Source organism: Coregonus lavaretus (assembly GCF_964263955.1).
Source record: "Coregonus lavaretus genome assembly, contig: HAP1_SCAFFOLD_3647, whole genome shotgun sequence".
NCBI lineage: Eukaryota > Metazoa > Chordata > Actinopteri > Salmoniformes > Salmonidae > Coregonus > Coregonus lavaretus.
Genome location: NW_028164783.1, coordinates 33,809 through 60,264, shown reverse-complemented (window position 1 = coordinate 60,264; position 26,456 = coordinate 33,809). Strand labels below are relative to the sequence as shown.

At 44.1% G+C, this 26,456-nt stretch overlaps 1 protein-coding gene across 1 annotated transcript; it reads left to right on the top strand.

Moving 5' to 3' along the window:
* Nucleotides 1-749: 749 nt before the first annotated feature.
* LOC311116637 (ephrin type-B receptor 3) lies at nucleotides 750-23,093 on the top strand (the record flags this gene model as incomplete). Its single annotated transcript, XM_084191694.1, has 8 exons — nucleotides 750-858; nucleotides 1,148-1,200; nucleotides 1,998-2,120; nucleotides 5,562-5,809; nucleotides 12,285-12,500; nucleotides 13,176-13,325; nucleotides 14,675-14,868; nucleotides 21,106-23,093. Coding segments are annotated over 8 exons (1,208 nt in total), but the record flags the coding sequence as incomplete, so codon positions are not given.
* Between the last annotated feature and the right edge of the window lie 3,363 nt (nucleotides 23,094-26,456).

Below are 26,456 nucleotides of genomic sequence, written 5' to 3'. Positions count from 1 at the left end.
ATCTCACTCTCTCCCTCTCTCTCCTCCTCCTCCTCCTCTGCCTTCACTAATTCATTGTCCTCTCTCTTTCTCTATCTCTCTGTGATCTGTGTCTGTCTCGCTCTCTCTCTTTCCCTCTCTCTCTCCTTCTCTCTCCTTTTTCCTCCTTCACTAATTCATTGTCTCTCTCTCTTCCCTTCTGTCCCTTCACTGTTTATCATTGTCCTTCACCGTTGCTAATGCCTCATCTTTTTATTCACCAGTGTTTCAAATCTTTTCTATGTTATCTTTAATCAGTACAATCCATCCAAGCAGTGAAAGAACACTGAACAAGCTATTTCAAGGAGCTGTGCTTTTTTTTTACGGGCTCTTCCCAGCAATGCAGAAAATAAATGAAACAATTTTTTTTTGGGGGGGGAAGAATAACACAAGGAATAAATACACAACTTGGCTATATACACAGGGTAGCATATTATGGTAGCAGATGAATACAAATAAAAACATTGAAGTCAAATTAATATTGGAGTATTGTTTTTCAATATCCATGTTATTTTTTTTAGATATTTTTTTACTGTGCATTGCTTTTCGTAATGACATGTATTTATTGTGTTTAAATAAAAAAACAATACACAGACTGGAATACAATGCACATCCCATTATTTGTTTTGCCATGAATCTGCCTCCATATTTCACTAGCTGTTTCTTTAAGAATTTATTCAGAGACATTCCAGGTGTTATTCTTTGTTTATTATTTCTCCGATTACCTTTAGGTGACCCTCAGAAGTCGGTGCAGGACCAGCTGCCTCTCATCGTGGGCTCAGCGTCCGCCGGTCTCGTAGTCATCGTCGCCCTTGTGGTCATTGCCATAGTCTGCTCTCGGTAAGTGTTTGACTTATATATCTATTTATCCAACAGGCCTTTTTAGTCATTATTTTCTAATGTTTGGTCATTGTTTGGTATCTTGGGTACTTGAATCCTCAAAAGGACCTTAGAAAGGCTTAAGCCACCCTGAGCATTGTTCCATTCTTCCAGTCCCGACTGTCTGCAGACAATCTACTATCTTCTGCTTGTTATTTGAAAGCAGCCTGTGTATCTACTGTGGAGTACCTGCCAAGACAGAGGATTGATCATGTGAATGCGATTGTGCGTGTGTGGTCCTTGTTTGCAGGAAGCAACACAGCGGTTCGGAGCTGGAGTACACAGAGAAACTACAGCAGTACGGTGAGTCCTGGGGGGAGGGGGAGGGGGGAGGGGAGGGGAGGGGGGGGGGGGGGGGGAGGGGGGGAGGGGAGGGGAGGAGGGGGAGGGGGGAGGGGGGAGGGGGAGGGGGGAGGGGAGGGGGAGGGTGTGTGTGTTGGGGGAGGGGGTTGTGTGTGTGTGTGTGTGTGTGTGTGTGTGTGTGTGTGTGTGTGTGTGTGTGTGTGTGTGTGTTTGTGTGTGTGTGTGTGTGTGTGTGTGTTGGGGTTGTGTGTGTGTGTTGGGGAGGGGGTTGTGTGTGTGTATGTGTGTGTGTGTTGGGGGAGGGGGTTGTGTGTGTGTGTGTGTGTGTGTGTGTACGTGTGTGTGTGTACGTGTGTGTGCCTGCGCGTGTGTGAGTGCATGTTGTGCGTGCGTGCAGACTTGGAGAGCTGCGCCTTTCTGTGGTCCTTTGTTAAAACCAGGACAGTAAACCACCTGATTTAATCAATTATCCAATCACCTGACCAAAGCAGGAAACTGCATTTGCTCAATGAAACCATGATTATCTAGATTGGGTGGTTTATGAAACCCCAAAGTGCAGCAGACTCCCTGGCTCTTCGCTCTTCAAGACTCAAAGAACTGTGTGATAGATATTTCCAACTGCTGTTCATGCATCAAATTTGATTACATTCATACTGTATTAGTTAATAATGCCGCATTGGAACACAACAACAATAAACTGCCAGTGTCATGCATATCTGATGAATGTGTGTATTCAAGAATATCTGATGCAGTCCTCCCTTCATTTGGTCTCCATCTCTTTGGGTCTATCTCTCTAGTTTCTCCGGGGGTGAAAGTGTACATTGATCCGTTCACTTATGAGGACCCCAATGAGGCAGTCCATGAGTTTGCCAAGGAGATTGACATCTCGTGTGTGAAGATTGAGGAGGTCATTGGTGCAGGTAACCAACATAGCTAGGTGTTGAAGTGGGGTGTTCAGAGGGCAGGGTTTTGGGAGGGAGTGGATTTTGTGTTGGGGGAGGGACGGATGTTGGGGGGGGAGGGGGGGTGCTGGGGGGAGGGGGGATGTTGGGAGGGATAGGGGATATTGGGGATGGGGGGGATGTTGGGAGGGATAGGGGATATTGGGGATGGGGGGGATGTTGGTTGAACAGGATGTGTGTTGGGTGGGAGGAGTGTGTGTTGAGGGGCCAGTGTGTGTTTTTAGAGTAGGGGCAGGGGTTGTTGAGGGGGTTGTTGAGGGGGGATGTGTGGGGAGGTGTCAGTGAAACAACTTCTCCTTCGCTTCTGTCATCCACCAAATCTGCTGTTTCTTCTCCGAGAGCATGTGGTCTTTCTCCTAACTTCACCTTGAACCATCTGCTCCTTTCTTTCTTTCAATTCAATTCAATTCAATTTTAGGGCTTTATTGTCATGGGAAACATATGTTAACATTGCTAAAGCATGTGAAGTAGATAGTAAACAAAAGTGAAATAAACAATAAATATTAACAGTAAACATTACACTCAGAAGTTCCAAAAGAATAAAGACATTTCAAATGTCATATTATGTATATAAACAGTGTTGTAACAATGTGCAAATAGTTAAAGTACAAATGGGAAAATAAATAAACATAAATATGGGTTGTATTTACAATGGTGTTTGTTCTTCACAGGTTGACCTTTTCTTGTGGCAACAGGTCACAAATCTTGCTGCTGTGATGGCACACTGTGGTTTTTCACCCAGTAGATAAGGGAGTTTATCAAAATTGGGTTTGTTTTCTAATTCTTTGTGGATCTCTGTAATCTGAGGGAAATATGTGTCTCTAATATGGTCATACATTTGGCAGGAGGTTAGGAAGTGCAGCTCAGTTTCCACCTCATTTTGTGGGCAGTGTGCACATAGCCTGTCTTCTCTTGAGAGCCAGGTCTGCCTACGGCGGCCTTTCTCAATAGCAATGCTCACTGAGTCTGTACATAGTCAAAGCTTTCCTTAAGTTTGGGTCAGTCACAGTGGTCAGGTATTCGGCCAAATAGCATTCTAGTTTGCTCTGTTTTTTTGTTAATTCTTTCCAATGTGTCAAGTAATTCTCTTTTTGTTTTCTCATGATTTGGTTGGGTCAAATTGTGTTGTTGTTGTCCTGGGGCTCTGTGGGGTCTGTTTGTGTTTGTGAACAGAGCCCCAGGACCAGCTTACCTAGGGGACTCTTCTCCAAGTTCATCTCTCTGTAGGTGATGGCTTTGTTATGGAAGGTTTGGGAATCGCTTCCTTTTAAGTGGTTATAGAATTTAACGGCTCTTTTCTGGATTTTGATCATTAGCGGGTATCGGCCTAATTCTGCTCTGCATGCATTATTTGGTGTTTTTCGTTGTACACTGTGGATATTTTTGCAGAATTCTGCATGCAGAGTCTCAATTTGGTGTTTGTCCCATTTTGTGAATTCTTGGTCGGTGAGCGGACCCCAGACCTCACAACCATAAAGGGCAATGGGTTCTATAACTGATTCAAGTATTTTTAGCCAGATCCTAATTGGTATGTCGAATTTTATGTTCCTTTTGATGGCATAGAAGGCCCTTCTTGCCTTGTCTCTCAGATTGTTCACAGCTTTGTGGAAGTTACCTGTGGCGCTGATGTTTAGGCCGAGGTATGTATAGTTTTTTGTGTGCTCTAGGGCAACGGTGTCTAGATGGAATTTGTATTTGTGGTCCTGGCAACTGGACCTTTTTTGGAACACCATTATTTTACTGTCAGGGCCCAGGTCTGACATAATCTGTGCAGAAGATCTAGGTGCTGCTGTAGGCCCTCCTTGGTTGGTGACAGAAGCACCAGATCATCAGCAAACAGACATTTGACTTCAGATTCTAGTAGGGTGAGGCCGGGTGCTGCAGACTGTTCTAGTGCCCTCGCCAATTCGTTGATATATATGTTGAAGAGGGTGGGGCTTAAACTGCATCCCTGTCTCAACCCACAGCCCTGTGGAAAGAAATGTGTGTGTTTTTACGAATTTTAACCGCACACTTGTTGTTTGTGTACATGGATTTTATAATGTCGTATGTTTTTCCCCCAACTCCACTTTCCATCAATTTGTATAGCAGACCCCAATGCCAAATTGAGTCAAAAGCTTTTTTGAAATCAACAAATTTATAAGATTTGCATTTGTTCATGTAATTTTTTTTGCTGTTTGTTCTTTGTTATAGGGCCAAAAAGATTGGAGAAGTGGTTTACCCATACATCTCCATTTTGGGAAAGATAGCTCTTGGTGTTGTTGTTTGTTTAGTGTTTTCCTATTTTCCCAGAAGTGGTTAGAGTCTATGGATTCTTCAATTACATTGAGCTGATTTCTGACATGCTGTTCCTTATTTTTCCGTAGTGTATTTCTGTATTGTTTTAGTGATTCACCATAGTGAAGGTGTAGGCTCAGGTTTCCTGGGTCTCTATGTTTCTGGTTGGATAGGTTTCTCAATTTCTTTCTTAGGTTTTTGCATTCTTCATCAAACCATTTGTCACTGTTGTTACTTTTCTTCGGTTTTCTGTTAGAGATTTTTAGATTTGATAGGGAAGCTGAGAGGTCAAATATACTGTTTAGGTTTTCTACTGCCAAGTTTACACCTTCACTATTACAGTGGAACGTTTTGTCCAGGAAGTTGTCTAAAATTGATTTCATTTGTTGTTGCCTAATTGTTTTTTGGTAGGTTTCGACACTACTTTCCTTCCATCTATAGCATTTCTTAATATTATTCAGTTCCTTTGGCTTTGATGCCTCATGATTGAGTATTACTCTGTTCAAGTAGACTGTGATTTTGCTGTGGTCTGATAGGGGTGTCAGTGGGCTGACTGTGAACGCTCTGAGAGACTCTGGGTTGAGGTCAGTGATAAAGTAGTCTACAGTACTACTGCCAAGAGATGAGCTATAGGTGTACCTACCATAGGAGTCCCCTCGAAGCCTACCATTGACTATGTACTTACCCAGCGTGCGACAGAGCTGCAGGAGTTGTGACCCGTTTTTGTTCTCTCTTTTTCCTTTATAAACTTTTCACCAAGGTACCAAAACCCCCAGGCTCCTCATCCGTTCCCTCTCCCCCTCCACCGGTCCCAGGCTCCACTCCCGGTCGCAGGTCGATCTTTCCTTCTCTCCATCCCTCCCCAACCTCTCAGACCCCTAAGTTTCCTGTCTCTCTCTTTTCCTACCTTCCTCATTCACTCTTTCTCCTTCACAGCTAAACCCACATCCCAACCAGTAATGCTCCCTCACTCCTCCTCCTCTTCCTCCTCTTCGGTTCAACCAGTAATGCTCCCTCACTCCTCCTCCTCTCCCTCCTCCCTTTTCCTCCACTCCCCCCTCCCCTCCTTACAACCCCCACTCCCCTCCTCTCCCAACCCCTTCCACCCAACCCTCCACCCAGGTGAATTCGGGGAGGTGTGCCGCGGGCGCCTGAAGCAGCCCGGGCGCCGCGAGGCGGTGGTGGCCATTAAGACGCTGAAGGCGGGCTACACGGAGCGCCAGAGGCGGGACTTCCTTGGCGAAGCGTCAATCATGGGCCAGTTTGACCACCCCAATGTAATCCGGCTGGAGGGCGTGCTGACCCGCAGCTGCCCCGTGCTCATCATCACCGAGTTCATGGAGAACGGAGCGCTGGACTCCTTCCTCAGGGTGAGTGAGGCTGACACCCGTTGTGGCGATGTGCGGAATTGTACATGGTACCTCTAATTGATATGGAGTCTACCATACTACATAACAGCATGGAGTCACGCATAACCACACATACCACCACCTACACACCAGTGATGCTTAAAGTCGTACCGAACACACACCAGTTGTGGCGATACGCGGAACCGTTCATGACACCTCTGACCAATAGTGACAGAGGTTGTGCTGTTGAAAATCCAGAGACATGCATAGTCAGACACAACATCGCTGACTGATAGGAATTCGACTGTACAAAACATATTTTACTGGACTACATGTGGTCCTCTGTAGCTCAGTGGGTAGGGCATGGTGTTTGCAATGTCAGGATAGTGGGTTCGATTCCCGCGACCAACCATACATAAAATGTATGCACGCGTGCCTGTAAATCGCTTTGGATAAAAACGTCTGCTAAATGGCGTAAAATATATATTGTTATATTACTACATAAAAGCCCGGGGACAATGACATACAACACCTCCTACACATCCAGTGGACGCTGATGGGGGAATTACAGAACTTCTACAGGAGGTAGTAGACGGTGGACACACACAGTAATGCTCTCTCTCTCACTAAGAGTTAATTAACCTTGATGAGCTCTTACGAGGCCTACTGTTCGTGGTCATACTTAAGCAATAATTGGGTGTGGTATATTGGCCGTATACCACAAACCCACAAGGTGTCTTATTGCTATTATAAACTGGTTACCAACGTAATTAGAGCAGTAAAAATAAATGTTTTGTCATACACGTGGTATACGGTCTGATATAGCACGGCTGTCAGCCAATCAGCATTCAGGGCTGGAACCACCCAGTTTATAATATGGAATAGTTTACTCTAGGTATAGCTATCTATGCAGTAGTCCATCTCCTTTCTATAACAGTTAACCCAGATCTTACAGTCCAATGTTGTATAATGTTAATAAATACAAATCATCTCTCTTACTGGATAAACTTACGACCATAAAGTACAGAGCAATGTCCATAACGTCCTTGGTTCATCTCATCTCATCTCATCTCATCTCATCTCGTGACTCAAGCTCAGCCTCTCACTCCTGTCAGTCAGATGTCCATCCAGCTACATGTGTGTGTGTGTGTGTGTGTGTGTGAGTGTGTGTGAGTGTGTGTGTGAGTGTGAGTGTGAGTGTGAGTGTGAGTGTGAGTGTGAGTGTGAGTGTGAGTGTGAGTGTGAGTGTGAGTGTGAGTGTGTGTGTGTGTGTGTGTGTGTGTGTGTGACTCATAGATACACACTGCAGTGATCTAATGATGTCCCGTCAAACTACTGTGCCTGGCTCTGGGATGCAGGCAGAACTACACACATGTCAACTCACAACAAGAAGAAACACATTTGTACTCAAGGATAAACACAAACACACAAACTCCCAAGCAGGAGAGTCCTATCTATCTATGCCTCTTGTGAATTAGGGCTCTGACGATACCAGCATCGTGATATATTTTCCATGTCAAAAATGAAAACACAAAGCAGACCAAACTCTTTGGTCCTTTAAAAACCTGCTGTATGTAAAAAATGTTGTGCTATAGCTTGAAAAATAAATAAATGTGATTCTGGATGACAACATAATGATGTTTGTTTCCAACATTAGGGCTGTTTTCCTATAGATGTTACATCTGCTTCGGGTTTTGTTTCCTTACCACCCAGCCCTGTTATAAATCACAGGGGCGCAACTTTGGTTTTAGAAGTGGAGGGGGGACATTTATTTATTTTTTAATCCAGTCGGATAAACACTCCAAACAGCCTACCCGACCGCTCTGAGGCATCTGCATGGTCCTAAAGCACACCGTCGCCTCGTTTTGTATCACATTCAAATGATAAAACTGGGGGGGACAAAATGCTATTTCAGAATATGTCCCCGTCCCCGTCCCCAGTGAAAGTTGCCCCCCTGATGAATCATGTTGTTAACATACCCATCCAAACGTGTTTTCATGTCAAACTCCATTCGAGTGTAGAGAACAAAGCAGTATGTTTACTTACTTGGCACGTTGGGAATGTAACCCTCCTGAATTCATGACAAATGAACCTTGATTTCCAGGCTCTTTCTTGAGACGTGGAAGTATGGCATCACAATACTAATGAGAAATGGGACTGATTTATGGAGCTATTCATAAAAATAGAATCGTTAGAACGAACATCCCCATTCAAGTCAGAAGGTTGGCATTTACTGGGATGACTCATGTACTGGGGGCAGCTCTGCAGAGTGGTCACTAGCTGGCACAGCCACAAAGCACATTTTTGTTTTGCATTAATTTTTACGATATAGCCCATTTTGACTTTGCAGGTGGCCCATCTAGCGGAAATCGCTCAGTTCTGCCTCCAAGGAAAGATTCATGACAATAAACGTCAACCTGCTTCATGTCAAGGAGACATGATTTTCCATTCTAGTTATTCTAATTCTATGGAGTTGTTGTGAGGGGCAGCATGGTTCCATCAACTCAATGCTTAATTCATTTCAGTCAAGACTGGATCAAGCAAAGAAAGATTGAACCTCTTGTCATTCTGTGAAAAGATAATTGAATTATTTATTTAATTTATTTAACCTTTATTTAACTAGGCAAGTCAGTTAAGAACAAATTCTTATTTACAATGACGGCCTACCAAAAGGCAAAAAGGCCTCCTGCTGGGACGGGGCTGGGATTAAAAATAAAAACATAGGACAAAACACACATCACAACAAGAGCGACACCACAACACTACATAAAGAGAGACCTAAGACAACAACTTAGCATGGCAGCAACACATGACAACATAGCCTGGTAGCAACACAACATGACAACAACATGGTAGCAACACAACATGGTAGCAGCACAACATGGTAGAAGCACCATTCCAGCAATTCTAACTGTAATTAATTGTCAGTGGACTTTCCTATTCACTTTCATGCTGTAGCAACACACACACACACACACACACACACACACACACACACACACACACACACACACACACCTCTAACTATTAAATATTTAAATGACTCATTAGAGGGGATCAGACAAAGGGTAATCTGTTGCAGACTGACAGAACCAGTTATGGATAGTTATGGCATATGTTTATGTAAGTTTATGTAGGTTTATGTAGGTTTATGTTTATGTAGACTTATGTAGGTTTATGTAGGCTTACAGTGAGGGAAAAAAGTATTTGATCCCCTGCTGATTTTGTACGTTTGCCCACTGACAAAGACATGATCAGTCTATAATTTTAATGATAGGTTTATTTGAACAGTGAGAGACAGAATAACAACAAAAAACGCATGTCAAAAATGTTATAAATTGATTTGCATTTTAATGAGGGAAATAAGTATTTGACCCCCTCTCAATCAGAAAGATTTCTGGCTCCCAGGTGTGTTTTATACAGGTAACGAGCTGAGATTAGGAGCACACTCTTAAAGGGAGTGCTCCTAATCTCAGCTTGTTACCTGTATAAAAGACACCTGTCCACAGAAGCAATCAATCAATCAGATTCCAAACTCTCCACCATGGCCAAGACCAAAGAGCTCTCCAAGGATGTCAGGGACAAGATTGTAGACGTACACAAGGCTGGAATGGGCTAAAAGACCATCGCCAAAAAGCTTGGTGAGAAGGTGACAACAGTTGGTGCGATTATTCGCAAATGGAAGAAACACAAAAGAACTGTCAATCTCCCTTGGCCTGGGGCTCCATGCAAGATCTCACCTCGTGGAGTTGCAATGATCATGAGAACGGTGAGGAATCAGCCCAGAACTACACGGGAGGATCTGGTCAATGATCTCAAGGCAGCTGGGACCATAGTCACCAAGAAAACAATTGGTAACACACTACGCCGTGAAGGACTGAAATCCTGCAGCGCTCGCAAGGTCCCCCTGCTCAAGAAAGCACATATACAGGGCCGTCTGAAGTTTGCCAATGAACATCTGAATGATTCAGAGGAGAACTGGGTGAAAGTGTTGTGGTCAGATGAGACCAAAATCGAACTCTTTGGCATCAACTCAACTCGCCGTGTTTGGAGGAGGAGGAATACTGCCTATGACCCCAAGAACACCATCCCCACCGTCAAACATGGAGGTGGAAACATTATGCTTTGGGGGTGTTTTTCTGCTAAAGGGACAGGACAATTTCACCGCATCAAAGGGACGATGGACGGGCCATGTACCGTCAAATCTTGGGTGAGAACCTCCTTCCTTCAGCCAGGGCATTGAAAATGGGTTGTGGATGGGTATTCCAGCATGACAATGACCCAAATCACACGGCCAAGGCAACAAAGGAGTGGCTCAAGAAGAAGCACATTAAGGTCCTGGAGTGGCCTAGCCAGTCTCCAGACCTTAATCCCATAGAAAATCTGGAGGGAGCTGAAGGTTTGAGTTGCCAAACGTCAGCCTCGTAACCTTAATGACTTGGAGAAGATCTGCAAAGAGGAGTGGGACAAAATCTCTCCTGTGATGTGTGCAAACCTGGTGGCCAACTACAAGAAACGTCTGACCTCTGTGATTGCCAACAAGGGTTCTGCCACCAAGTACTAAGTCATGTTTTGCAGAGGGGTCAAATACGTATTTCCCTCATTAAAATGCAAATTAATTAATAACATTTTTGACATGCATTTTTCTGGATTTTTTTGTTGTTATTCTGTCTCTCACTGTTCAAATAAACCTACCATTAAAATTATAGACTGATCATGTCTTTGTCAGTGGGCAAACGTACAAAATCAGCAGGGGATCAAATACTTTTTTCCCTCCTTGGTTGGTGACAGAAGCACCAGATCATCAGCAAACAGTAGACATTTGACTTCAGATTCTAGTAGGGTGAGGCCGGGTGCTGCAAACTGTTCTAGTGCCCTTGCCAATTCGTTGATATATATGTTGAAGAGGATGGGGCTTAAACTGCATCCCTGTCTCACCCCACGGCCCTGTGGAAAGAAATGTGTGTGTTTTTGCCAATTTTAACCGTACACTTGGTTGTGTACATGGAATTTATAATGTTGTATGTTTTTCCCCCAACACCGCTTTCCATCAATTTGTATAGCAGACCCTCATGCCAAATTCAGTCAAAAGCTTTTTTGAAATCAACAAAGCATGAGAATACTTTTATTTTGTTTTGGTTTGTTTGTTTGTCAATTAGGGTGTGCAGGGTGAATACGTGGTCTGTCGGTAGTTTGGTAAAAAGCCAATTGGACATTTGCTCAGTACATTGTTTTCACTGAGGAAATGTACGAGTGTAAGTATAGCCAATTGGAATTTGTGGTCTGTATATTTTATCATTTCATTTAGGATACCATCAACACTGTAAGGCTTTTAGGTTGGAGGGTTTGTATTTTGTCCTGTAGTTAATTCAATGTAATTGGAGAATCCAGTGGGTTCTGGTAGTCTTTAGTAGTTGATTCTAAGATTTGTATTTGATCATGTATACATCTCCATTTTGGGAGCTCTTGGTGTTGTTGTTTGTTTAGTATCTTCCTATTTTCCCAGAAGTGGTTAGATTCTATGGATTCTTCAATTACATTGAGATGATTTATGACGTGCTGTTCCTTATTTTTCCGTAGTGTATTTCTGTATTGTTTTAGTGATTCACCATAGTGAAGGTGTAGGCTCAGGTTTTCTGGGTCTCTATGTTTTTGGTTGGATAGGTTTGTCAATTTCTTTCTTAGGTTTTTGCATTCTTCATCAAACCATTTGTCATTTTGTTAATTTTCTTAGGTTGTCTGCTTGCAATTTTTAGATTTGATATGGAAGCTGAGAGGTCAGATATACTGTTTAGGTTTTCTACTGCCAAGTTTACACCTTTCCTATTACAGTGAAACGTTTTGTCCAGGAAGTTGAAACGTTTTGTCCAGGAAGTTGAAACGTTTTGTCCAGGAAGTTGAAACGTTTTGTCCAGGAAGTTGTCTAAAAGGGATTGAATTTATTGTTTCCTTCCATCTATAGCATTTCTTAATAGTATTCAGTTCCTTTGGCTTTGATGCCTCATGATTGAGTAATGCTCTGTTCAAGTAGACTGTGATATTGCTGTGATCTGATAGGGGTGTCAGTGGGCTATGAACGCTCTGAGAGACTCTGGGTTGAGGTAGGTGATAAAGTAGTCTACGGTACTACTGCCAAGAGATGAGCTATAGGTGTACCTACCATAGGAGTCCCCTCGAAGCCTACCATTGACTATGTATATACACAGCATGCGACAAAGCTGCAGGAGTTGTGACTCGTTTTTGTTGGTTATGTTGTCGTAGTTGTGTCTAGGGGGGCATATGGGGGAGGGAATGCTGTCACCTCCAGGTAGGTGTTTGTCCCCCTGTGTGCTGAGGTGGTGTCCTCTCGCTCACTCTCTCTCTCTCGCGCTCTCTTTCTCTCCCTCTCTTCCTCTCCCATCCCCCTCTATCTACCCCCTCCCTCTATCTGCATTAACCATCTATCTACCCCCCCAACCCCCAAACCTCTCCCCATTACCCCTCCCCTCCCTCACAGCTGAATGACGGGCGCTTCACGGTGACCCAGTTGGTGGGCATACTGCGTGGCATCGCGGCAGGCATGAAGTACCTCTCAGACATGAACTACGTTCACCGGGACCTGGCTGCCCGCAATATCCTGGTCAACACCAATCTGGTGTGTAAGGTGTCCGACTTCGGCCTGTCCCGTTTCCTGGACGACTCAACAGCTGACCCCACTTACACTAGCTGTCTGGTGAGTGACCTGGATGGAGAGGGGGGTTGTGGGTATGGATCTTGTTTGGTCTGTGTTTATTCTGACTTTCTATTTTTGTCTGTGTGTGTTTATATGTGAGATTGCTTGTTTGTTTGCTTTCTTTCTTTGTTTGCAATTGTGTGTGTGTGTGTGTGTGTGTGTGCGTGTGTGTGTGTGCTCACTCATGTATGACTTTGTGTCTCTCTGCATTCTGTGACCATGTTTGTGAGACTGGTTGCCTGTTTGTGTCGCTGCATGTGTGTGTGTCTCTGCCTGCGTGTGTGTCTCTGCCTGCGTGTGTGTCTCTGCGTGTGTGTGTGTGTCTCTGCGTGTGTGTGTGTGTGTCTCTGCGTATGTGTGTGTGTCTCTGCGTGTGTGTGTGTGTCTCTGCGTATGTGTGTGTGTCTCTGCGTATGTGTGTGTGTCTCTGCGTATGTGTCTGCGTATGTGTGTGTGTCTCTGCGTATGTGTGTGTGTATCTCTGCGTATGTGTGTGTGTCTCTGCGTATGTGTGTGTGTCTCTGCATGTGTGTGTGTCTCTGCGTATGTGTGTGTGTCTCTGCCTGCGTGTGTCTGTGTGTGTCTACCTTCCTCTCCCTGTGTGAGTATTTATAATGACTCCATCGCCCAGCATGCTCCACTGTATCAACCCCGCCTCCCCCTGTGTCTCTGCAGGGAGGGAAGATTCCCATCCGCTGGACCGCCCCTGAGGCCATTGCCTTCAGGAAGTTCACCTCGGCCAGTGATGTGTGGAGCTACGGCATCGTCATGTGGGAGGTGGTGTCCTACGGAGAGAGGCCCTACTGGGACATGGGCAACCAGGATGTGAGTTAGTTAGTTCCTAGCTCCCGTTGTGTCTAATAGGCTCATACTACCAGAAGAAGGGTTCCAATATCTACTGTAGCAGACTAGAATATACACTAGCATGTGACCTAGATGTCAGTTAGTTAGTTCCTAGCTCCCGTTGCGTCTGACAGATCGACACAGAGTGTGGAACATGGTTCTGTTCCAGTACCCACACTAGCATACTACTTATTTATTTATTCAGGGAATTTATTTGATAGGGACAGTGCACATTAGTCATTGAATTAAACATTTCAGTTTCAACATCAATGTAAAAGTTCCCGTTTAGCAACAAAGCAAATGTTCGTCCATATTCCCTGAATGAATTACTTAGAATGAATTCATTTATTGGGCAGGAATTTAAAGTAGGATGCTAGTATGGATGTTGCAATGGAGCCACTGTTTTATTTCAGATTCATAGTGTTGAAGGGCCAGTTTACACTGAGGTACATTGCAGCTGCACTTTTAGTTTGAGCTTGATAGTTATGCTTGAGAGTGTTCTCTTCACTGTGCAGGTGGTTAGTGCTTGAGTTGACGTTTTTACTATACGGTCTCCTGCTACCCACGTCTCCACCTGTATCTCCACCTGTATCTCCACCTGTATCTCCACCTGTATCTCCACCTGTATCTCCACCTGTATCTTCACTCCACAGATATTTACTACGGCAGAGTGGTTAACTACCACACGCACACGCACAAACACCCACTCTCTATCCCCACAACACATCTTACCATCTCACTGGGCTTCTACCTTATTAATGATTCGAGCGCAATTATACTCATCCAAACGTGGCATCCAACATGTTGTATCACAGTTTCAATACAATCATTACATTTGGGAGCAGCAAAAAAATTGGAGTAGGAACGGTACAGATGTTGTATGATCCCAAAGTCAAATTTGCATTGCAGCAAGAAGTAACCAAATGACATACCGACAGCATATGGATATAAATAGCTTTGTGGAGAATACAAACACGTCGTGACAAATAAATGAGGAAACAAGGAGTGCAGTAGAGACATTCTTCATCTTCCACAAAGGTCAATTTGCTTTGTAGCAAGTAGTCAAAAACATGTGAAGTGTATAGAAAGTAGAACAGAAAATAACACGTCGTAACAACAGTAATCAACTGAATCAGCTGAATTTTATTTTCTGTTCTTCCTTGTGAATTAGAATTTCAATACTCTTTTTAAATTGACAGGAATTGAGAATGGAATTGATCCCTGAACCTATTCTATCATATCACATGGTATTGTATCCTGTGGTATCATATTGTATCGTCCCGCATTGTATCATATCGCATAGTATCATATTGTATTAACCCTTTCCTTAGGTGATGACTGCGGTGGAACAGGACTACCGTCTGCCCCCTCCCATGGACTGCCCCATGGTGCTCCACCAGCTCATGTTGGAGTGCTGGGTGAAGGAGAGGAACCTGAGGCCCAAATTCTGCCAGATCGTCAGCACCCTGGACAAGCTGCTCCGCAATGCCGCCACACTCAAAGTGGTCACCAGCACATACTCAGGGTGAGTGGAGAGGAATTATTTATTTATCATGCATTTATTTATTTATTTATTTATTATTATTATGATTATATTTGTTTATATTATTATTATTATGTATTGTATTTTGTTATTCATATATTTTGTTATATATATATATCTACATTTTTATATGCACAACAAGACCGGTGTAAAGACAAAGTAACATGGCAACAGTTTCAAAATAAGTATACATGCATCTGCAGGCGAGAAACCTACAGAGTTGTACTAAAACCTCTCCCATGATAATGAACAGACATTCAAAGTATACTGTCAATAGTAATAATTATCGAAACACCAACCTACACATTTAGTGGTTTTTACAGACACGGTCATGTATTTTTTGTTTTTGTTTTGGTGTGCGATCAACAATATCAACAGCATAAAACAGATATATAGTGCATGAAGCACCGGTTCAGCTCTTTGTACCCCACCAAACAAAACTGCAAAATTATCATATTTCACTTACCAGTTTCTCGCTTGAGCTTCAATGTCTCACAGTCTCCCAGTTTCACTGTTGCTGCATTAACCCAAGGGTGATTCCAATTGCCAGGAGTGGGCCTCTGTGAAGCTAATTGTGTTGGAAATGTAATGTCTGACCTAGGTTTAATTCCCCGTGCTCTTGGCTGCCTCCTGAATGTAGGTGATAGGACAGAGAAAGAGATGGTGCAGACAGAGCCAGGGCTGCTGATGTAGGAACAGACTAACGGACAGCTGAGGTGATGGAGGATGTAGAAACAGACTAACGGACAGCTGAGGTGATGGAGGATGTAGAAACAGACTAACGGACAGCTGAGGTGATGGAGGATGTAGGAACAGACTAACGGACAGCTGAGGTGATGGAGGATGTAGGAACAGACTCACGGACAGCTGAGGTGATGGAGGATGTAGAAACAAACTAATGGACAGCTGAGGTGATGGAGGATGTAGAAACAGACTAACGGACAGCTGAGGTGATGGAGGATGTAGAAACAGACTAACGGACAGCTGAGGTGATGGAGGATGTAGGAACAGACTAACGGACAGCTGAGGTGATGGAGGATGTAGGAACAGACTAACGGACAGCTGAGGTGATGGAGGATGTAGAAACAGACTAACGGACAGCTGAGGTGATGGAGGATGTAGAAACAGACTAACGGACAGCTGAGGTGATGGAGGATGTAGAAACAGACTAACGGACAGCTGAGGTGATGGAGGATGTAGAAACAGACTAACGGACAGCTGAGGTGATGGAGGATGTAGAAACAGACTAATGGACAGCTGAGGTGATGGAGGATGTAGGAACAGACTAACGGACAGCTGAGGTGATGGAGGATGTAGAAACAGACTAACGGACAGCTGAGGTGATGTAGGAACAGACTAACGGACAGCTGAGGTGATGTAGGAACAGACTAACGGACAGCTGAGGTGATGGAGGATGTAGAAACAGACTAACGGACAGCTGAGGTGATGGAGGATGTAGAAACAGACTAACGGACAGCTGAGGTGATGGAGGATGTAGAAACAGACTAACGGACAGCTGAGGTGATGGAGGATGTAGAAACAGACTAACGGACAGCTGAGGTGATGGAGGATGTAGAAACAGACTAACGGACAGCTGAGGTGATGGAGGATGTAGAAACAGACTAACGGACAGCTGAGGTGATGGAGGATGTAGAAACAGACTAACGGACAGCTGAGGTGATGGAGGATGTAGGAACAGACTAACGGACAGCTGAGGTGATGGAGGATGTAGGAACAGACTAACGGACAGCTGAGGTGATGGAGGATGTAGAAACAAACTAATGGACAGCTGAGGTGATGGAGGATGTAGAAACAGACTAACGGACAGCTGAGGTGATGGAGGGTGTAGAAACAGACTAACGGACAGCTGAGGTGATGGAGGATGTAGGAACAGACTAACGGACAGCTGAGGTGATGGAGGATGTAGGAACAGACTAACGGACAGCTGAGGTGATGGAGGATGTAGAAACAAACTAACGGACAGCTGAGGTGATGGAGGATGTAGAAACATACTGACGGACAGCTGAGGTGATGTAGGAACAGACTAACGGACAGCTAAGGTGATGGAGGATGTAGAAACAGACTAACGGACAGCTGAGGTGATGGAGGATGTAGAAACAGACTAACGGACAGCTGAGGTGATGGAGGATGTAGAAACAGACTAACGGACAGCTGAGGTGATGGAGGATGTAGAAACAGACTAACGGACAGCTGAGGTGATGGAGGATGTAGAAACAGACTAACGGACAGCTGAGGTGATGGAGGATGTAGAAACAGACTAACGGACAGCTGAGGTGATGGAGGATGTAGGAACAGACTAACGGACAGCTGAGGTGATGTAGGAACAGACTAACGGACAGCTGAGGTGATGGAGGATGTAGAAACAGACTAACGGACAGCTGAGGTGATGGAGGATGTAGAAACAGACTAACGGACAGCTGAGGTGATGGAGGATGTAGAAACAGACTAACGGACAGCTGAGGTGATGGAGGATGTAGAAACAGACTAACGGACAGCCGAGGTGATGGAGGATGTAGAAACAGACTAACGGACAGCTGAGGTGATGGAGAATGTAGAAACAGACTAACGGACAGCTGAGGTGATGTAGGATGTAGAAACAGACTAACGGACAGCTGAGGTGATGGAGGATGTAGAAACAGACTAACGGACAGCTGAGGTGATGGAGGATGTAGAAACAGACTAACGGACAGCTGAGGTGATGGAGGATGTAGGAACAGACTAACGGACAGCTGAGGTGATGGAGGATGTAGAAACAGACTAACGGACAGCTGAGGTGATGGAGGATGTAGAAACAGACTAACGGACAGCTGAGGTGATGGAGGATGTAGAAACAGACTAACGGACAGCTGAGGTGATGGAGGATGTAGAAACAGACTAACGGACAGCTAAGGAATGTAGGAACAGACTAACGGACAGCTAAGGTGATGGAGGATGTAGAAACAGACTAACGGACAGCTGAGGTGATGGAGGATGTATAAACAGACTAACGGACAGCTGAGGTGATGGAGGATGTTGAAACAGACTAACGGACAGCTGAGGTGATGGAGGATGTAGAAACAGACTAACGGACTGCTGAGGTGATGTAGGAACAGACTAACGGACAGCTAAGGTGATGGAGGATGTAGAAATAGACTAACGGACAGCTGAGGTGATGGAGGATGTAGGAACAGACTAACGGACAGCTGAGGTGATGGAGGATGTAGAAACAGACTAACGGACAGCTGAGGTGATGGAGGATGTATAAACAGACTAACGGACAGCTGAGGTGATGGAGGATGTAGAAACAGACTAACGGACAGCTGAGGTGATGGAGGATGTAGAAACAGACTAACGGACAGCTGAGGTGATGGAGGATGTAGAAACAGACTAACGGACAGCTGAAGTGTTGGAGGATGTAGAAACAGACTAACGGACAGCTGAGGTGATGGAGGATGTAGAAACAGACTAATGGACAGCTGAGGTGATGGAGGATGTAGGAACAGACTAACGGACAGCTGAGGTGATGGAGGATGTAGAAACAGACTAACGGACAGCTGAGGTGATGGAGGATGTAGAAACAGACTAACGGACAGCTGAGGTGATGTAGGAACAGACTAACGGACAGCTAAGGTGATGGAGGATGTATAAACAGACTAACGGACAGCTGTGGTGATGGAGGATGTAGGAACAGACTAACGGACAGCTGAGGTGATGGAGGATGTAGAAACAGACTAACGGACAGCTGAGGTGATGGAGGATGTAGAAACAGACTAACGGACAGCTGAGGTGATGGAGGATGTAGGAACAGACTAACGGACAGCTGAGGTGATGGAGGATGTAGAAACAGACTAACGAACAGCTGAGGTGATGGAGGATGTAGAAACAGACTAACGGACAGCTGAGGTGATGGAGGATGTAGAAACAGACTAACGGACAGCTGAGGTGATGTAGGAACAGACTAATGGACAGCTAAGGTGATGGAGGATGTAGAAACAGACTAACGGACAGCTGAGGTGATGGAGGATGTAGGAACAGACTAACGGACAGCTGAGGTGATGGAGAATGTAGAAACAGACTAACGGACAGCTGAGGTGATGGAGGATGTAGAAACAGACTAACAGACAGCTGAGGTGATGGAGGATGTAGAAACAGACTAACGGACAGCTGAGGTGATGGAGGATGTAGAAACAGACTAACGGACTGCTGAGGTGATGGAGGATGTAGAAACAGACTAACGGACAGCTGAGGTGATGGAGGATGTAGAAACAGACTAACGGACAGCTGAGGTGATGGAGGATGTAGAAACAGACTAACGGACAGCTGAGGTGATGGAGGATGTAGGAACAGACTAACGGACAGCTGAGGTGATGTAGGAACAGACTAACGGACAGCTGAGGTGATGGAGGATGTAGGAACAGACTAACGGACAGCTGAGGTGATGGAGGATGTAGAAACAAACTAACGGACAGCTGAGGTGATGGAGGATGTAGAAACAGACTAACGGACAGCTGAGGTGATGGAGGATGTAGGAACAGACTAACGGACAGCTGAGGTGATGGAGGATGTAGAAACTTACTAACGGACAGCTGAGGTGATGGAGGATGTAGAAACAGATTAACGGACAGCTGAGGTGATGGAGGATGTAGAAACAGACTAACGGACAGCTGAGGTGATGGAGGATGTAGAAACAGACTAACGGACAGCTGAGGTGATGGAGGATGTAGAAACAGACTAACGGACAGCTGAGGTGATGGAGGATGTAGGAACAGACTAACGGACAGCTGAGGTGATGGAGGATGTAGGAACAGACTAACGGACAGCTGAGGTGATGGAGGATGTAGAAACAGACTAACGGACAGCTGAGGTGATGGAGGATGTAGAAACAGACTAACGGACAGCTGAGGTGATGGAGGATGTAGAAACAGACTAACGGACAGCTGAGGTGATGGAGGATGTAGAAACAGACTAACGGACAGCTGAGGTGATGGAGGATGTAGAAACAGACTAACCGACAGCTGAGGTGATGGAGGATGTAGAAACAGACTAACGGACAGCTGATGTGATGGAGGATGTAGGAACAGACTAACGGACAGCTGAGGTGATGGAGGATGTAGAAACAGACTAACGGACAGCTGAGGTGATGTAGGAACAGACTAACGGACAGCTGAGGTGATGGAGGATGTAGAAACAGACTAACGGACAGCTGAGGTGATGGAGGATGTATAAACAGACTAACGGACAGCTGAGGTGATGGAGGATGTAGAAACAGACTAACGGACAGCTGAGGTGATGGAGGATGTAGGAACAGACTAACGGACAGCTGAGGTGATGGAGGATGTAGGAACAGACTAACGGACAGCTGAGGTGATGGAGGATGTAGAAACAGACTAACGGACAGCTGAGGTGATGGAGGATGTAGAAACAGACTAACGGACAGCTAAGGTGATGGAGGATGTAGAAACAGACTAACGGACAGCTGAGGTGATGGAGGAACAGACTAACGGACAGCTGAGGTGATGGAGGAACAGACTAACGGACAGCTGAGGTGATAGAGTGTGGGTAATAAGACAGATTGAGGAGAAGCTAAAGGAGAGGAATGTGTTTAATTAGGTTGCTAAGGGAGACCAGACCCATTGCTGTGATGGGCCAAATGGGGAAGTGTGTGTGTGTGTGTGTGTGAGAGAGAGAGACCTATCAATACTCTACTGATACTGTAGTATCCTCAGAAGGGAGATGACGGATACTAGTTTTTATTACAGCCCCAACATGATTAATTTATTCTGCTCAGAGGTTCAATTGGATTTTGTAAGTGGTGGAACTGGCTTCTAGGTTGTCTTTTCCATGATCGGTATCAACACATATTTGATGGATTCTCACTGTGTGCTGCTACGTGTGCTGTGCTGTCTCCCTTCCTCAATGTTGTTGACAGAATAATACGATACACAGCAGAGTTATTCAGTCCTGTTCCTGGTTAAATAATGGTTCAAATAGATAAAACATACAAATGGTTCCAGCGTAGCACTAACACACCTAATTGAACATATCAAGGACTTGATGATTAGTTGATAAGTTGAACGTGTTGTGCTAGCACTGGGCTGTAACAAAACCCTGCACACCCTATGGGTCTCCGCTCCAGAACCAGAAATCTAATAAAACTGGTGTAACAGTTTGTACTCTTGAAAAAAACACACGTGACTGACCTGTTGGCTCTGTTGACAGGGATCTGATGCGGATCGGGGGGACGTTGCCTGGCCACCACAGGAAGAGCCTGGACAGCAGTCAGAATGACATCATTCAACAACAGATGAGCGCGACTCTCCCCATAAGGGTCTAAGGTTTGGATCTGGACCACAAAACAACAAACCAACAGGGGAAACTGGACCCACTAGAAACTACCTAGGAGCTCTACTTGCAGAGCCCAATGTATGAATGAATGACAAATTCCTAGACAAGACAAACATGGTCTACTGTACCTAGACAGAACTAACATGGAAAAGGACATCTTGACTTTGGACAGCTTCAGTGGAGCTCCATTGAGAATAGACTCTTGAGAAGCTTGTGGAGAACTCCGTTGTTGTGTGTTCGCACTCAGTATTGACATTTGTGGATTCGTGAACCGTCCCCCTCAGGTTATGTTTGCATGTCTGCATGTGTTTTCTGCTGCCTGGGAAGCGTCCTTTTGCCGAAGTGATTCCCATGTCTTCCCTGTCTTTATCATTGACTCTGACCACGGATGGGAACGTATATGGATACTATGTACTGGAAAGATACAGTCGCAATGATGATACAAAAGTGTTTGTTAAAATGATGAGTCTTTGAGGATGGATTCTATGGATTCTGAAGGAATGCGGACACCTGAAAAGATTGTATCCCAATGCCCTTGGTCAGAGAACTTGATTGCAGACTTCTATAAGAATTGCAGTTTTTTTATTTTTTATTGTGGTATTTCATGTTAGTGGGAGGTTTTGAACTCATGAAACTGTATGTGTCTTTGCGTGTCCCATTCACCTTCCCTGGATAAAAGGGCTGACTGAGAAAGACTTATTTGACTCTAACACAGTACAGGACTCACCATCATGTGCATGCCAAAGTGGAACTGTTGTGGATGAACGTCATGTGAACAAGAGACGATGGTTCCGCAGAACTCTTTTCTTACTCTTATTTTATTCAACTATGTCTTGTTTTGGATGCTAAGTTATTACTTATAGTTGAAAATAGTATTGCATTTTCTACGGTAATTGAGGGATATCTTTTTGTTTTTAGTTTTTTTACATTGTTTGATTTCTTTCACACATTAACTCAATACACTAGACAGTGAATTTAATGATTAAACAAGAATCAAAGATTTTGCGGCAGCTGTTGCTCATAGGAAAGGGTTAATGATGAACGATAGCTACTTGTAGTCACCATTGCTTGCCCACATTGTCAACCTGTCAGTACAGTTGTCAATTCCATTATTCTGGACAAGCTTCTGATATCTTAGCCTGGGGCTCCAGTCTGTTTGTGCTTTAACCAAGTTGTCTCTGTGTTTTTCCATTGTCATGCCTAACATGTTTGGCATGACACCGATAGTCAGGGAAGTTGGCTAAAGCACATAGAATATGGTACCAGGCTAACTGATATCTATGTTGATGTGTCGGATATTTTCTTTAGTAAAATGTGTCAAGGATCAACGCAAATGAAAGATGTCACCTTTAAGATGATAACTATGTGACTTCAATATCAACCTGACCCACAAAAAGTTTGAATTATTCAGTGAAATACTCTTGACATGTTTAAAAAAAAAAAAAGTTAGCCAGCTGTCAGCATCTGCCACGTTATATGATCTCCTCATCCCTACTAAACCAATCCGCTCAGAGTTCATCTTCATTTCACCCCTCTGACCTCCATGTGAACCCTCGTTTGTATGTTTGTTTGTTGTTGGCGAGAGGCAATATCAAAAGGAAAATTACAGTTTAAAAGGGCCATGTACCAGGATAAACAACATCAAAAGGAAAATTACAGTTTGAAGGGGCCATGTACCAGGATAAAAAATCTATGTGAAATAAGAAAAACAAGAAAATGTATGTCCGTCAGGGCAGACTTCTTTCTGTAAGACTAAGGTGTATGGAATTGTAAAAGAAAAACTAGAACAAAATACGCATTTCTCTATTATCAGTATTTTTACAATAATCATATGCAAATCAATTATTAAAGTGATCTATGGTATTCTCTTTTATTTCTCTGCGGGTCCAGCACAAAGTAATTCCAGGTCTTCTCTTCTTCCAGTCGTAGGACGAACAGAGGGAATAGCAAGTACGTTTTTCTTTCAGAATATCATATTAGTTATGAAACTCATTAACTTTTAAGCTTAATCAAAGACCAGTCCACACAGCTCATTAATTAGTGAGAAAGCAGGACTATAGATTCGTCCTCCGTCATTGGAGAGGCTTCAAGGAAGCGAGATACCCTGGCATCATTCCAACGCTGGTACTGGATCTACAGTGCATTCGGAAAGTATTCAGACCCCTTGACTTTTTCCACATTTTGTTCCGTTACAGCTTTATTCTAAAATGGATTAAATTCTTTTTCCCTTATCAATCTACACACAATACCCCATAATGACAAAGCAAAAACTGGTTTTTAGATTTTTTTGCTAATTTATTAAAAATAAAAAACGGAAATATTACATTTACATAAGTGTTCAGACCCTTTACTCAGTACTTTGTTGAAGCACCTTTGGCAGCAATTACAGCATCGAGTCTTCTTGGGTATGACGCTACAAGCTTGGCACACCTGTATTTGGCACACCTTTTTCTCCCATTCTTCTCTGCAGATCCTCTCGAGCTCTGTCAGGTTGGATGGGGAGCGTTGCTGCAAAGCTATTTTCAGGTCTCTCCAGAGATGTTTGATCGGGTTCAAGTCCAGGCTCTGGCTGGGCCACTCAAGGACATTCAGAGACTTGTCCCGAAGCCACTCCTGCATTGTCTTGGCTGTGTGCTTAGGGTCGTTGTCCTGTGGGAAGGTGAACCTTCTCCCCAGTCTGAGATCCTGAGCTCTCTATAGCAGGTTTTCCTCAAGGATCTCTCTGTACTTTGCTCCGTTCATCTTTCCCTCGATCCTGACTAGTCTCCCAGTCCCTGCCGCTGAAAAACATCCCCACAGCATGATGCTGCCACCACCATGCTTTTACTGTGGCTGCCGTCTGGCCACTCTACCATAAAGGCCTGAGATGGTTGTCCTTCTGGAAGGTATCTGTTTTATATGTTTAATAAATGTGCAAACATTTCTAAAAACCTGTTTTCGCGTTGTCATTATGGGGTATTGTGTGTAGATTGCTGAGGATTTATATGTATTTAATACATTTTAGAATAAGGCTGTAATGTAACAAAATGTGGAAAAAGTCAAGGGGTCTGAATACTTTCTGAAGGCGCTGTATGTGCATTTTTGGCAACCTGTACACAACCTGTACACAACCACATCGGTCTTGTCTTGCCAATATTGATGAGCGGTGTTGTCACCTGGCACAAACACTGATGTTCTGTTTTTATTGACTGTGTTGAAACCGACCCTTGTGGATGGTCTGGAAGGCTAATGCAGATATCTATAGTTTTTTGGACTTGATTCTGAGCCAGCAGGCGTATGATAATCTCCCTGAGGAGAGATCGGTGGTGACATGTCCGTCCTCCTCCGATATGTCCTTGAGAAGATAGACATACTGCCCCCCCACACCATATAGTGAAGTTATACAGGAACTGCTACTGTGTCCCAGTTCATGAAGAACATGGAGATAGGTCTTTGAGATTTATGGGTCAGATCTGGCATCATTTCCTTCTTGTGTATAATAGAGTATATCTGGGCTATAGTGGGTCTTGTTATAGATATTCTTATTGTACTAGAGCCCTCAGTATAGGTGACATAGTAACACACAGCACTAGACGTAGATGGGAGAACCTATTCATATAGATACTGAAGCTGCCATCTTGACCAGGTCTCCCTTGGAGAAGAGTTTATATATTTCAATGGGATTTTTTATGTCAATGGGTCAAGTAAAGGATGGATTAAAGAAGAAGAATATTATTGTAGGTTTTTGCTGTGTTGAGCCTTCAGTGCATTTGGTCGGGAAAGGCCTTGATTAACTTATGCCTTCTTCAGCCAGAGTGTATGCTCGATGTGTGTAGCACCATTGACACGTTGTGTCAGGAGTGGGATTTCGCCTTCTATTTTTCACAGTGAAATCAATGTTGATCCAACACAATATCTCTCAGGACCACCACGGACTAGAAATGAGAAATCTTCCATCGCTCACTTAATCTCAATAAGACTGTCTCGGAACTCATTTTTTATCCTTCAATTTAATGCGAGACGACAGCAAGCTCTCAGGAAAGGATGTGACACCATCCCAATATTACAGCCTATTAGGTAATGACAAATCAACTGAGACAGTTCATCCGTAGATTTTAATGAGTGTGCTTGATGGAGTAAGAACGGAGGACGCGGCGCACAGATGACAGTCAATTTCAGGGTAATTTCCTGCTTGCTTGTCGTATGCCTTTCGATGGCCAGACACTCGTGCAGTAGAACGTGAAATCTCCAGAGTGAGCCTTGTGATTACTGGGAGATTAACAACAGACAAGCTCTTGTACTTACCACTGTGTGTACATGAGAGTGTGTGTGGGGAAGGATAATCATCCACCCACACACACATGCCAGCATGTACACATACATACACACAGACTAATACAGTTGAAGTCGGAAGTGGACATACACCTTAGCCAAATACATTTAAACTCAGTTTTTCACAATTCCTGACATTTAATCCTAGTAAAAATTCCCTGTCTTAGGTCAGTTAGTATCACCACTTTATTTTAAGAATGTGAAATGTCAGAATAATAGTAGAGAGAATGATTTATTTCAGCTTTTATTTCTTTCATCACATTCCCAGTGGGTCAGAAGTTTACATACATTCAATTAGTATTTGGTAGCATTACCTTTAAATTGTTTAACTTGGGTCAAAAGTTTCGAGTAGCCTTCCACAAGCTTCCCACAATAAGTTGGGTGAATTTTGGCCCATTCCTACTGACAGAGCTGGTGTAACTGAGTCAGGTTTGTAGGCCTCCTTGCTCGCACACGCTTTTTCAGTTCTGCCCACACATTTTCTATAGGATTGAGGTCAGGGCTTTGTAATGGCCACTCCAATACCTCGACTTTGTTGTCCTTAAGCCATTTTGCCACAACTCTGGAAGTATGCTTGGGGTCATTGTCCATTTGTAAGACCCATTTGCGACCAAGCTTTAACTTCCTGACTGATGTCTTGAGATGTTGCTTCAATATATCCACATAATTTTCCTTCCTCATGATGCCATCTATTTTGTGAAATGCACCAGTCCCTCCTGCAGCAAAGCACCCCCACAGCATGATGCTGCCACCCCCGTGCTTCACGGTTGGGATGGTGTTCTTTGGCTTGCAAGGCACCCCCTTTTTCCTCCAAACATAACAATGGTCATTATGGCCAAACAGTTATATTTTTGTTTCATCAGACCAGAGGACATTTCTCCAAAAAGTACGATCTTTGTCCCATGTGCAGATGC